The sequence below is a fragment of the Phocoena sinus genome, chromosome 2 (assembly GCF_008692025.1).
Source record: "Phocoena sinus isolate mPhoSin1 chromosome 2, mPhoSin1.pri, whole genome shotgun sequence".
Classification (NCBI taxonomy): domain Eukaryota; kingdom Metazoa; phylum Chordata; class Mammalia; order Artiodactyla; family Phocoenidae; genus Phocoena; species Phocoena sinus.
Window position 1 is genome coordinate 82,942,795 of NC_045764.1, and position 13,491 is coordinate 82,956,285.

The 13,491-nt window shown below is 36.3% G+C and overlaps 1 protein-coding gene across 5 annotated transcripts in view; it reads left to right on the top strand.

Moving 5' to 3' along the window:
* DMXL2 (Dmx like 2) overlaps window positions 1-13,491 on the top strand; it is a 178,388-nt gene that overhangs the window by 37,108 nt on the left and 127,789 nt on the right. For 3 of the 5 annotated variants that reach the window (XR_004348327.1, XM_032621915.1, XM_032621916.1), the window contains exons 3-6: window positions 1,373-1,444; window positions 5,941-6,019; window positions 6,853-6,988; window positions 7,654-7,720. Coding sequence is in view for 4 of the 5 variants with exons in the window: in XM_032621915.1 (XP_032477806.1) it covers window positions 1,373-1,444; window positions 5,941-6,019; window positions 6,853-6,988; window positions 7,654-7,720 (354 nt within the window). In the remaining variant the exon portion in view is untranslated. Of the gene's footprint in view, window positions 1-1,372; window positions 1,445-5,940; window positions 6,020-6,852; window positions 6,989-7,653; window positions 7,721-13,491 lie in introns of those variants that run through there. The other 2 variants (XM_032621919.1, XM_032621917.1) reach the window with 2 other exon arrangements.

Consider the following 13,491-nt stretch of genomic DNA (forward strand, 5'->3'; position numbering starts at 1 on the left):
GACGATTACTTTCAAATTTATGACTTTGTATTAACCAGTTATAATCATTTGTTCATTCATTCATTGACATGTTGAATGTGATCATTCATAACACTTTTTACCTCAGTGCTACCGTGGCCAGGCATTTTAAGTAACTCTCCCCCTACCATTGTGGAGTACAGCTTTTTCTTGGAAAGAAAGTTAGATATTAAATAACAATTAAAATCACTTTTTTGGGGACGTCCCTGATGGTCCAGTGGGTAAGACTCCGCGCTCCCAGTGCAGGGGTTCCGGGTTTGATCCCTGTTCGGGGAACTAGATCACACATGCGTGCCGCAACTAAGAAGTCCGCATACTGCAACTAAGGATCCAGCATGCTGCAACTAAACATGCCTCAATGAAGATCCTGTGTGGTGCAACTAAGACCTGGCACAGCCAAAATAAATAAATAAATATTTAAAAATAAATAAATAAATAAATAAATACACTCTGAGTGACTATAGATGCTAAAAATAAATAAATAAATGAAATCACTTCTTTTGCATTACAGTGCCCTGAAATCACAGTAGACCTTTTCGGCTTGCCTTAAAAACATGTATACCTAATTTAGCATTATAGGTTAACCCATAGACCTAGAGGTGTGAGAAGAGATGGTTTTTGGTCTGTTCCCTGTAGTTGTTTCCCTCTTGCCAAGAGGAAGATAAACTGGGAACTGGCTTTCAAGGAATTATTGGAAAACAGGCTCTGGTAAGCTCCTAGAAACAGAGAAATTTGTGTTTCTTCTCATCAGGCATGTGACGTGGAGCAAAGTCCTCTTGGCCCCCAAACTCCTAGCTTAAGTCCACTAGAGATGTCTATATCAGCTGTTTCTCCTCCAGTTGCAGTGGATGTCTCTCTGGTTTCTCCTTAGTCCATTTTCTCTATTCCTCCTTCTACATGGTGTTCCCAATTGGTATTTTTTGTTTGATGGTATAGTTAATGGCATTTTATTTGATGTATTTTTAAAACCTGTTGCTCTTTGATGTCTTTTTTCTACTTCTCATGGTTTTTATATTATTTTCACTGGATTGTAAAGTTTCTGACAGATGTACCATTGAAATGTGTCTTCGTTAATAAAAGTTATTTCTGTATTTAAAAATGAAATTTTTATAGGAAAGGATGATTTCTTTGAATAGGTCAACCTTGTATTTGATATGGAAAATAAAGCCTGAATTTTTGATAAGAGAAGAGATTCTTAAGTCTAGTACTTTTCCAGTTATATTTATGGAAGGGAATAAACCATAAATACTGTATTGGGATTGTATGTAATCAGTTTATACATTATTGTGAAAAGGAAGTTACCTTTATTTTCTCTTTTTCCTTAAATATTAATGCTTTGTTCATTCTTTTTTAGGTTGCAGCTTCATATGGTAATGCTGTTTGTATTTTTGAGCCCTTGGGCATAAATTCTCATAAGAGAAATTGTGTAAGTATTAAATGGTGGTAGAAAAGTTTTATAACTGAGTTTGGAATCCAGTTGACAGCAATAAAGAGCTCCTTAGCAGCTGGTGCTGAAGGTGGTCTGGAATATCAGTGTGAAGTTTGTCTGGTGCTTTATGGTAAGATCTTTTACATTCACTAGGAATATATTCCTAGGCCTTTTAGAAAATCAGTTTCCTAGAATATTGCTTATTGAGATTTGCCTTGTTAATTGGGATCTACCCCCAGGTGAACTCCTGTTGTTTCTTATCTAGATTACTAGACTAGTCTCCTGTCTAATATCTATCCTCTTGCCCTTTCCCTGTTCTCAGCAGAGTAGATCATGACACTTCTCTGCTGAAAACGATTGGCTCCATGCTTGTCTCACGTTTAAAGCCAGAAAGCCTTAGAATGGACTACAGCCCTTCTTCCTCCACCCCCGCCTTGCCCCCCACACCTGCACCCATTTATTACCTCTCAGAGCTCATCTACTATTCTTGTCCTCTCTGGTCGCTCCAGCCACACTGGCTTTTTTTTTTTTTTTTTTTTTTTTCACACTGGCATTTTCACTGTTCTTTGGATAGTTACCCGCTCATCTTTGAGCCTTTGCATTGGTTGTTCTTTTGTCTGGAATGTCCTTCTTTCCTTAGATAGCTCCAGGGCCAGTTCCTACAGATCCTTTAAGTTTTTGCTTAGTAGTACCTTCTCAGTGAGATGTGCCTTGACCACCCTTCCCTTTTTTAAAAAAAATAATTATTTTCCTTAATTTTTTTTTTGGCTGTGTCGGGTTTTAGTTGCGGCACATGGGATCTTTGTTGAGGCATGCAGGATCTTTTCGTTATGGTGTGCGGTCTGCTCAGGTTTCTCTCTGTTTGTGGCGTGAGGGCTTCTCTCTAGTTGTGGTGTACGGGTTTTCTCTCTCTAGTTGGGGTGCGCGAGATTTGTGGCGTGAGGGCTTCTCTCTAGTTGTGGTGTAGGGGTTTTCTCTCTCTAGTTGGGGTGCGCGGGCAGGCTCTGTAGGTTTCGGCATGTGGGCTCTCTCTTTGAGGCAGGCGGGCTAAGTTGCCCCGAGGCATGTGGGATGTTAGTTCCCCGACCAGGGATCAAATCTGCATCAACTGCATTGGAAGGCGGATTCTTTACCTCTGGACCACCAGGGAAGTCCCTTGAACACCCTTTTAAAAATTGCCACTTGGTTCTTCCACTTTCCTTCTAACCTGCCTATCCTTCTAGTTTTAAACCTTTTTCAATAGAGCACTTATCTTGTTTATTTATTTATAGATTACTATTTAGAATGTAAGCTCCATGAGCGTAGGGAGCTTTGTTTCTTTTGTTCACCGATGCATCTCAAGTATCTGGAACATAACAGGTACTTCTGAATATTTGAATGAAGGAGTTAGGAGCTTAGGTAAACTCACTGGGTGCTGAATTATATTTTGTCTTACTTAATATTCAGAAAATCCAATACGGTTAGAAAAATTTTTTGATTTTAAAATTACTACATGCAGTAGAACTCCACCGTCACTCACAAATAGTTAAAACTGCCAGTGTGAAATCTGAACGCCAAGATTTCACCTCTTGACATATTTACCAGTAATTAAAAAAAAATTGTATTCTTAACTGCAGTAAATAAGTGGTTTTGATATTTTTCATTAAATGTATGTATATGAATTTTTTTTTACGTTTTCCCCCAGAAGTACAGATTATATCATAGTCTCTTCCCTATGATAATATTATGAAATGCATATTAAATTTTCAGAGTACTGGGCTTCCCTGGTGGCGCACTGGTTGAGAGTCCGCCTGCCGATGCAGGGGACATGGGTTCGTGCCCCGGTCCGGGAAGATCCCACATGCCGCTGAGCAGCTGGGCCCGTGAGCCATGGCCGCTGAGCCTGCGCGTCCGGAGCCTGTGCTCCACAACGGGAGAGGCCACAACAGTGAGAGAGGCCCGCGTACTGCAAAAAAAAAAAAAATTTTTCAGAGTACTTAAGAGTCATCGAGAGTACATATTTAAAAATTCAGGGGCTTACCTGGAGGCACAGTGGTTAAGAATCTGCCTGACAATGCAGGGGACATGGGTTCGAGCCTTGATCCGGGAAGATCCCACATGCCACAGAGCAACTAAGCCCCGTGCGCCACAACTACTGAGCCTGTGCTCTAGAGGCTGTGCGCCACAACTACGGAGGCTGTGCTCTAGAGCCCATGAGCCACAGTTACTGAAGCCTGCGTGCCTAGAGCCCATGCTCCGCAACAAGAGAAGCCACCTCAATGAGACGCCCTCACACTGCAACAAAGAGTAGCCCTGACTCGCCACAAATAGAGAAAGCCTATGTGCAGTAATGAAGACCCAATGCAGCCAAAACTAAATAAATAAAATAAATAAATTTATAGAAAAAACATCAGATTCCATAAATAAATGATACAAATGAACTTATTTACAAAACAGAAACAGATTTACAGACTTTGCAAACAAACTTATGGTTACCAAAGGGGAAGGGTGGGGGGTGTGTGGGAGGGATAAATGAGGAGTTTGGGATTAACATATACACGCTATTATATATAAAGTAGATAATCAACAAGGGCCTACTATACAGCCCAGGGAACTCTACTCAATACTCTGTAATAACGTATATGGGAAAAAAATCTGAAAAAGTATAGATGTATGTATGTGTATAACTGATTCACTTTGTTGTACACTGGAAACTAACACAACATTGTAAATAACTATACTCCAATATAAAATAAAAATTAAATTTAAAAAAATGGAAAAAAAAATCAGATTCCAGACCTCACTCCCCGAGTTTCTGCAGTGTAATTGGTCCACAGATTACACTCTGAGAAGCACTAATGGAAAGAATGTTAGGGATAGCTCTAGTTTTAGGAATGATTTTATTATTACTGTAAATAGTTCTGTTGAGCAGTATTTAAAATACTGTTGTGACTGTTGTTGGGTCAGCAGTGATAGGGTTTAAAAAATAACTTTTTCCCTGATTAATAAATATAAAATTACTTTTGGATACTGGAATTCAGGTTTTTTAGTTGTATTTGAAACTTCCACCTCTAGATAGTCATGAAATCTTGAATAAATTATTTTATTGTTAAATATTTTAAAAGTATTATAATAAGAGAGGGTATTGCCATTTATTAAATTATTACTTGCCAAGCAATTAATGTATAACTTGCCTATAAAAAGCCTTGACATGGCTTTACATTGCACTATACTTTCACAAAAGGACATTTTTAAAAAAATTTTTATTGCGGTACACGGGCCTCTCACTGTTGTGGCCTCTCCCGTTGTGGAGCACAGGCTCCGGACGCGCAGGCTCAGCGGCCATGGCTCACAGGCCTAGTCACTCTGTGGCATGTGGGATCTTCCCGGACTGGGGCAGGAACCCGTGTCCTCTGCATCGGCAGGCGGACTCTCAACCACTGCGCCACCAGGGAAGCCTACAAAAGGACATTTTATGTTTGTCTACTGAAAAGAGATATCTAAACTTTTTTACTTACTGTATTTCATGGGAAAGCTGCGACTTTTAAATTTTAAATCTTTCTACACTTTAGAATGGAAACAGTAAGAAAATAGAATGGAAATTATTCAAATATAGGTCAGGTTTGTGGGTTTTATATATTATATGGTTCAAATTTGTTGGCTTTTTGGAAGGTGTATCTAGTTTTATTTTAGACATTGACTCCATAGGATTGTGTTAATTTGTACTTCTTTCTAATGTGCGTTTACTTTGTTTTTATAAACATTTATTGAGCATCTGTGTACCAGTCATTACACTGAATGCACAAAGCTCATTGTGGCATAATTCCTGCCCTTGAAGAGTTGCAGTGTAATAGGAGAGTCAGATATATAAACAAATAATTCAGTGTGACCAGTGTTATAATGGTAGAATGTAAGTAAAAAGTGCTCTGAGTGCTGCCAGGATGTCAGAAGAGGCTTCACTGCAGAGGTGATGATTTAGCTAGATCCTGATGTAATCATAGGAGTTTGTAGGAGGAAAAGAGAGGGAGGGATACCCTAAGAATAAGAATGTGTTTATAGGGGCCTCCCCTGGTGGTCCAGTGGGGAAGATTCTGCGCTCCCTGTGCAGGGGGCTTGGGTTCCATCCCTGGTCGGGGAACTAGATCCTGCATGCATGCCGCAACTAAGAGTTTGCATGCCACAACTAAGAAGCCTACATGCCTCATTGAAGATCCCGCATGCCGCAATGAAGACCCCGCGCAGACCCCCCAAAAAAAGATTGTGTTTGTAGACATGGAAGGAAGCCTGGAAGACATGCTTTGTTTGGGTGTGGCAAACAGCCTGATATGGTAGAATAGTAAGTGGAATCATTGGAAATTATTTTAAAAACAGTATTTTGAAAATAATAGTGAAATATTTACATCCTTGTTTCAGATCATAGTCTTCAGTTGAAGAAAATGATAATATGGTTGTGCTTGTGGATATTCCTTTGAAAACATATCTTTCTCTTTTTTCTTTCTCTCTCTCTGTTTCAGCAACTCAAGTGTCAGTGGCTTAAAACTGGCCAGTTTTTTTTGAGTTCCGTGACATACAATTTAGCATGGGACCCTCAAGGTATTTAGCAATTATCTTTAGAAATTATGAAAAGTTAATATTTGTTTTAAGTGTGTGATTACAATGTGATGTAGTCTCCCATAATAAGAAAATGGTCAGTAGTAGTCTCTTTTTGCTAGTGAATGAGTATACTTTTCTCTTTTTCATATACACTGCTTTGTACAGTGCTTAATTTACTGTTAGTTCTGTGCTTTCCCCCGCTACTTTTGAATGTTTTGTTCCAAGAAACAGTGATGATTTCTTTCATTAATTAATGTGCTGCACTTTACTCTTACTGTGTTTATTAAGAAATAAAATCAGAAGTAAAACAAGGTAAGAAAAACCCTATCTCACTTTGGTATTTGTATTTCGGGAAATTACTGTCTTTAATATTGAACGTTTAGAAACTTTTGATGATAATGGCTGTTGTCCCTTTTTACATTCACAACTAGTGAGGGTAATTTTAATAGTCCATGTAGAAAAACAAATTTCATTAATCTTTAGTTGTGTCTTATATCCTGAGAATATTCTGTGTTGTATATATTCTGTGTTGAATATTCTGTGTTGGGGTTTGTTTTGTTATTCTACTTCTGTTGTTATTTTTTTTTTAAAGTTTTACCTGATAGACAACTAGCTCTTTGTCAGGAGGCTTTTCTTTTTTGTTCTCAAGTTTCCCTCAAGTTTTCTTGTCAGTGGATTCTAACTTTTAAATGGCTATACTCCACAAGTGTTTTTCATAGACAATATTGCTTATTTTTCACAGAATAGTTTATAGACCTAAGCAGAAGCCCACATGTGCGTTTATTTCTCTAGATAATCCTTGCTTATTCATCTGAACATTCTTTAATTTTCAGATAACAGATTGTTGACAGCAACTGATTCTATTCAGTTGTGGGCTCCTCCAGGGGGTGACATTCTGGAAGAGGAGGAAGAAATCGATAATAAAATTCCTCCTGTTTTAAATGATTGGAAGTGCATCTGGCAGTGCAAGTTAGTGTCTAACTCTGTTATGTTCATTAATTAAAAAAATGCTTCCTGAGATATGTTCTTAGAAGCCTAGAAAAATAGACTTTTTCTAACCAAAACCCATTATAACATCATCCTTTAATCTGTGCTACAACTGATTGTTTTAAAAAAGGATGAAAGTATTTTCATAGTTAATAACCTCAGGACTTCTGTTGAGAAGGTTGATATGTAGGAATTATTCATTAATGCATGAGATATAGGTGGGATAGGGAGAGGGAAGATGTGAAAGTTGTGAGACACTCTTTCAGGTGGAAGGATTATGTGAAGGGATCCATTAACAATATGGAGTATGTGAAGGGATCCAACTAGCCAGGGAAGATGATGAGCTCAGTTTTCAAAATGTTACATTAGGATGTCGGTGGGGCATGTAGGTTGCGATACCGTTTATGCATGTTAATTGCATTCTTTTTTGGCTCCCGAAAGTGAGCTTTGGATTAGCTTTAATGAATTAATTTGTATTTTTAGGGAGGTGAAATATTTAGATTTATTTTTAGAGAGGTGAAAACACTCTTGTTTTGATGATGTTATGAAAATCTTTTTTTTTAATTAAAAAAAAATTTTTTTTGACCATTTATATATAGAGTGTTCCAGATTTTAAAAATGCTAACTGTTCAATTTTGTTTTTTTAGAACCTCAGTATCTGTACATTTGATGGAGTGGTCCCCTGATGGTGAATATTTTGCTACTGCTGGAAAGGTAAAGGACCAAACAAAACAAAAGTGTTCCTTGTTCATTCTCATTTTCAGTTTTTTCATCTGTAAAATTAGGATAATCCTACATTACAAAGATGGCCTGAGGAATAGTGATAGTTTTTGTAAAAGATCTGCTATGTTTCCCATAGGTAGTTGGCGTTTGGTAAATAATGGCTATTATTTTTATTCTTATTTGACCCTCATGAAAATTTATGGTTTTTAAAATTAATTTTTAGGTTTAAAAAATAGCATATGTACATAATTTGAAAAGTAAAATATTACTACTAGATTTACAATGAAAAGATGCACTCCCTTCTTCTTACTCTTAATTCCTGTGTCCTAGAGGCAGTGATTCATAAAATTGCAGTTTAGTATTTCTTTACATATTCTTTAGTAGCTTGATTATGCTCCGATTTAAAATTTTTTAAATTTCTTTTCCTTTTGGTTTTATGTATAATTTCTGGCCATGCTACTATGGAGGCTGAGACTTTAGTTCTCTAGCTGATGTCCCAACCTCATCTCCACTTAGCACATACACATATTCACTTCCCTTCCTCCTGTCTTTCTGATATAAGCATCTCATAATATTTGGGAAAATCACTATTTATTATTCACATTATTAAGAGTGTGTAAAAGATTTTTCATGGAATAATTACTTTGGTGTTAGTAATTACTTTGTTTTACTGTTTGCTTAGTTTTCTATATACCTAATTCATCCCTCACACCTCTGACATTCTTTGGATCTTCTCTCAGTATAATCCCACGTAGGAGGTATCCTGGAAATGTCTGTTCTCTTTGCTCCAATCTGGCTTAGTTGTTCTCTGAGTCTAAAATAATAGAGCTCTCATATCAGGATTTTCTTTTACCAACCTCGGGAGATTCTCTTTGCCCATCTCCTTTGTTAAATTCCCGGTTACTTCACATCATTTATCATCTTCTTTCCTTGTTTTGATGGAGATATCCTCCAGTAGGTCCCTGAGGAAAGATGAATGGGAAAAAAACATTTTTGAGGCCTTGCAAGTCTGAACAGGTCTTTCTTCTTCGTTATGCTTTATTTGATTGGGCATAGCATTGGCTTGGAACTAATTTTCCTTCAGAATTTTAAAAATCATGCTTCTGTTGCCTTCCAGCTTCCAGTGTTGCTGTTTGAGAGGTATAGTGCCATTATGACCATGCTCTCCCAGCTCTAGCTCTTAGAGGTTTTAAGAATGTTCCCCTTATCCCGGTGTTCTAAAATTTCAATATATCGTGGTATGGGTCAGTCATCTATAAATATTTTAGTATGTATCTCTAAGGGATAAAGACTTTTTTTGTGCAGGCAATCTGATGCGCCTGTTCAGTCTGAAAACTCATGTCCTTCAGTTCAGGGGGATTATTTTATATTATTCCTTTTGTGTTATTTCCTTCCTTTCGTGTTCTCTTTTCTCTCTTTCTGGATCTCCCCTTATTCAGATGTGGATCCTTCTATACTGATCCCTAATTTTCTCTTTTTTTCCCCCCCCTTCATTAAAAAAAATTTTTTTTTTTGTTTAAATTCTGGTTGGAGTGTTCAGCTTTAACTTAGAAGTAATTTTTTCCTGCTATCACATTTTTGATTTTCCAGAATATTTTTCTGATTCTATGAATACTCCTTTTTAAATACATAATATTTCCTAAGTATAAAATGAATATATAAAAAACATATATAAGATAATAATTAAACAAGTGCACATGTATGTACCTGCTACCCAGTTGAGACAAAGGACATAAAACTAATGGGTTACTATTTTCCTCTTGCATCTCTTCATTTCCCCCTCACCTATGCAACCGGAATCCTGAATTTTATGTTTTATTTCATTGCTTTTAAAAAAAAATAGTTTCACAGGTGTAAATTCCCAAAGAATATAATTTTTATTTTTGAATAGTTTTGAACTTATAAAAATGATACCATATGGTTATTGAAATATACCTTCAAGATATTAAAAAATAAATTTGTGACGATTATCAATTATGTACTTCTTAGTTAATGTATTCAGCAAGAAAAAATTACATTTAAAAATCACAGGTTAAAGTTTAATTGTATTTAGTTGTTGTGTATGAATTAAAATTTCCATATTATACTTTACAAGGCAAGGATAGGTTTTCCAAGAACATCAGAATTCACCCAAGGCTTTTTGAGTTAATCTTTAGTTGTAGAACACTCAACTGTTTTGTGGTTGAACAATTGCTTGGCACAGAGGTAGTTAGTTGCTCAATAGTTGATGACATTATAGACAGGAAGACTGTATAACATTATAGACAGAAAGATTGCGATCATGTGTGGTTTAGCAGTAAACTAATAACGGTTTCAATGTAGTGAGGAGTGTAAAAAATATTTGGAGGTATCTGCAGCAGCTGTCATGTAATATTAAAACATCTGTGATTTCTGTTAGAGACCAAGTCACAAGTACTGCTAACATCATTTTGGTATGTTTATATTCATAACTGAAATTTAGCATTTCCTTCAATTAGCAGTTACAAAAATAGAGAAGTAATTTTTTTCCCCTACTCAAGTTCATTGTAGCTCTGGGTCTTGGTTTTCTTGGTTTCTCAAGAAGCAGACCCCCAGACAAGCATTCGAGTTCAAGTAATTAATATGGGCAATGCTCACAAAAAAATATACTGGATTTGAGGCAGGGAAGTGAAGGTGCTTAAAAAAGAGTGTATTATCATGCAGGTGATTAACAAGATTAAATCTGTGGCTAACTCTGGGAGTTAGTGGTCCTCACAACATTATGTTCCTCACACTTGTTCTTCAGACACATCACACATACACACATGGGTTGAAGGATGGTGAGAGCAGAGCATTAATTCTCAGCACTTACAAACAATTCCTGGAAGACTCAGGCAAAGATATGTGGCTGCTGTCAACTGGAACTGGCTCACTAAAATGCTAACGCATGAGAGGATACAGTTGAGGTATCAGAAATATTTTTTATATCTGGAATTCTATCTGCAGGTGCCTTGGGTCAGAAGACCTCAGAACCTCTGGTCTAAAATCTGGACATTTAATTTTTTGCCTTCCACATTTAGATCTAAAACCTACGTGGAATAGTTTTTAGGTATGGTTTGAGGAAGAGGTCAGGTTTCACTTTTTCTGTATGGATATCCAGTTGTCCAGCACAATTTGTTGAAAAGCCTCTTGTTTCTCCATTGCTCTTTATTGCCACCTTTGTCAAAATCAAATGTCCATACTAGTGTGGCTCTGTTTCTGGATTCTTTTCTCTAGTCCATTGGTCTTTCCTTGTAGTAATGCCACCTTCGTTGCTATAGCTTTTAAATTGTCTTGATATCTGGTAGAGCAAGTCTTCCCATCTTGTTTTCCTTCTTTAAGATTATCCTATCTATTTTTGGCCCTTTGTATTTCCATATAAATTTTAGAATGAACATAATAAATTTTATAAAACAAACAGAAAACCTCTTGTGATTTTGATTGATATTTCATTGACTCTATAGATCAGTTTTGGGAGAATTGACGTCTTTACAGTTGAGTCTTCTCATCTATGAACACGATATAGTCTTTAATTTAGATCTTTTTACTTCTCCCAGTAAGGTTTTATAATTTTTTCTAGAGGTCCTAAATATCTTTTTTTAGATTCATGCCTAGGTATTTGATATTTTTGATGTCAAAAATGATATGAATGGTATCATTTTATAATTATTACTGGTATATAGAAATGCAATTAATTTTTGTATATTGGGTTTATACCTAGCAATCTTAATAAACTCATTAATTCTAACAAGTCCTCTGTAGATCCTTTTGAATTTTCTATGTGCATAATTCTGTTACTTATGAATAATGGCAGTTTTATTTCATCTTTTCTAACTTTTAAGTGTTTTGTGTCTTCTTTTTTTCTGCAGTATCTAGGACCTCCAGTATAGTGTTGAGTAAAGGTGAGAGTAGGTATCTTTTCCTTGTTCCCAGTATCAAAAAGATGCCTTTCACTGTGTCGCCATTAAGTGTGATATTTACTGTAGGTGTTTACTATAGATACTGTTTTTCTGATAAAGGAAGTTTCCTTCTTATTTGTAGATTGCTAGGATTTTTCTTTTTTAAATCACAAATGATGTTGAATCTTAGCAAATACTTTTTCTGCATCTAATGATATTATCATTATTTTCTTATTTAATGAGATGAAATATGTTGGACTTATTTTCAAGTGTTAAATAAATCTTGTGTTACTGGAATAATCTCAACTTGATTGTAATGTATTGTCCTTGCTGGATTTGCTTTGCTAATATTTTATTTAGGATTTATGAGATCTCTGTATTAAAGTGAGGCTTGGCAAATAATTTTTCCTTTTTTGTACAGGTATACCTGGTTTTATTGTGCTTTGCTTTTTTGTGCTTTGCAGATAATGTGTTTTTTAACACAGTGAAGGTTTGTTTCAACCCTGTGTTGTCAGATCATGGTTAGCATTTTTAGTAATAAAGTATTTTAAAATATTAAGGTATGTACATTTTTAAAGACGTAGTGCTATTGCACACTTAATAGTTTTTCTCAAACTTTTTTAGATGTTCAGCCTTTTTTGTTTTTCTCAGCCTTTTTTGTTTTTAATGTATACATTTAACACTATAGATTTCCCTTTAAGCTTAGCTTTATCCCATAAGTTTTTTTTAATTCCATAACTTTTGATGTGTATTATTTTTATTATTATTCTAAATATAAATTTTTCTGATTTTCAGTGTGATTCACTTTTTGATTCATGGGTTGTCCAGAGTATGGATTAGAGTCAGGCTCAGTTGTTTTGGGGTGGTGGTGGATGGTGCAGAAGTATTTTATTGGCGGTGACAACTTTTATTTTGCATTATTAAGTAAAACTTACGAGTAATTTTAGACTAATAAATACTGATACTGTTATGATAGTGACTGGTAGCTGTTGACAGTTACGTACCAGAAACTGTGCCTTCAAAAGCCTGTGGGGCAACTGTTTTACAGAAGGGGAAACTGCAGTTTAAGAACTTCCCTCAGAATACAGAGATAGTCAGAAGGTGGAGCTGGGATTTTAACCCAGATGTTTTAGATTTCACAGCACCAAAATCAGCTGGCTTTGTATTTCATTGAGAAAATATTTATTGCAAATGCATACGTAGGGATGCTTTGAGGCCTGGGTTGAGTATGCATTCTTCTAGGAAAGGTTTATATAGTTTCTGCCAGGCACCTGGGGGCACACACAGTTTAAACTAAATTCTCAGCTTGGAAGTTGTGCCACACAGTGTGCGCTTGGGTCTCATGAGGCCTGTTTTGTCGTTACAGATGCCCAGCGGAGACTTTTTCTTTCACTCAGAGTTCAGGTGCAGATGAACCCTTCCTTACCATATTCCTTTACAGAGAGGGTGTTTTTCTTGATTTCATCCTTTCATTTAGCGATAGTCCTTAGGGGTCTTTTTCTTTGTTTGTTTGTTTTTTATGGTGTTATGCAGGCACCTCTGATCTGACTTATCACCTTGCGTGAACACCGTGTGTTGTCTCTATGTAGCTCCTGTATTTTAAACTGAAGCTCTATGCCATTGGGTGTTGGTAGAGTCCCATATGACAGTCCATGCTCCCACTTTAGCATTTGTGTACTATGGATTCTTATCTGAGAAAATAGATGTAATCAGAAGAGAACTTTGATAAACTCCCACCACCTAGCTGCATCTGTTCATCTCCCTACATGTGTGCATGTATGTTCTGCCTTCCCTTGTGTTGCCATGGATGAATGGTCTGCTTTTATACAAGGCCAGTTCTTCCACTTGTAAACTAGATTCCGTTTG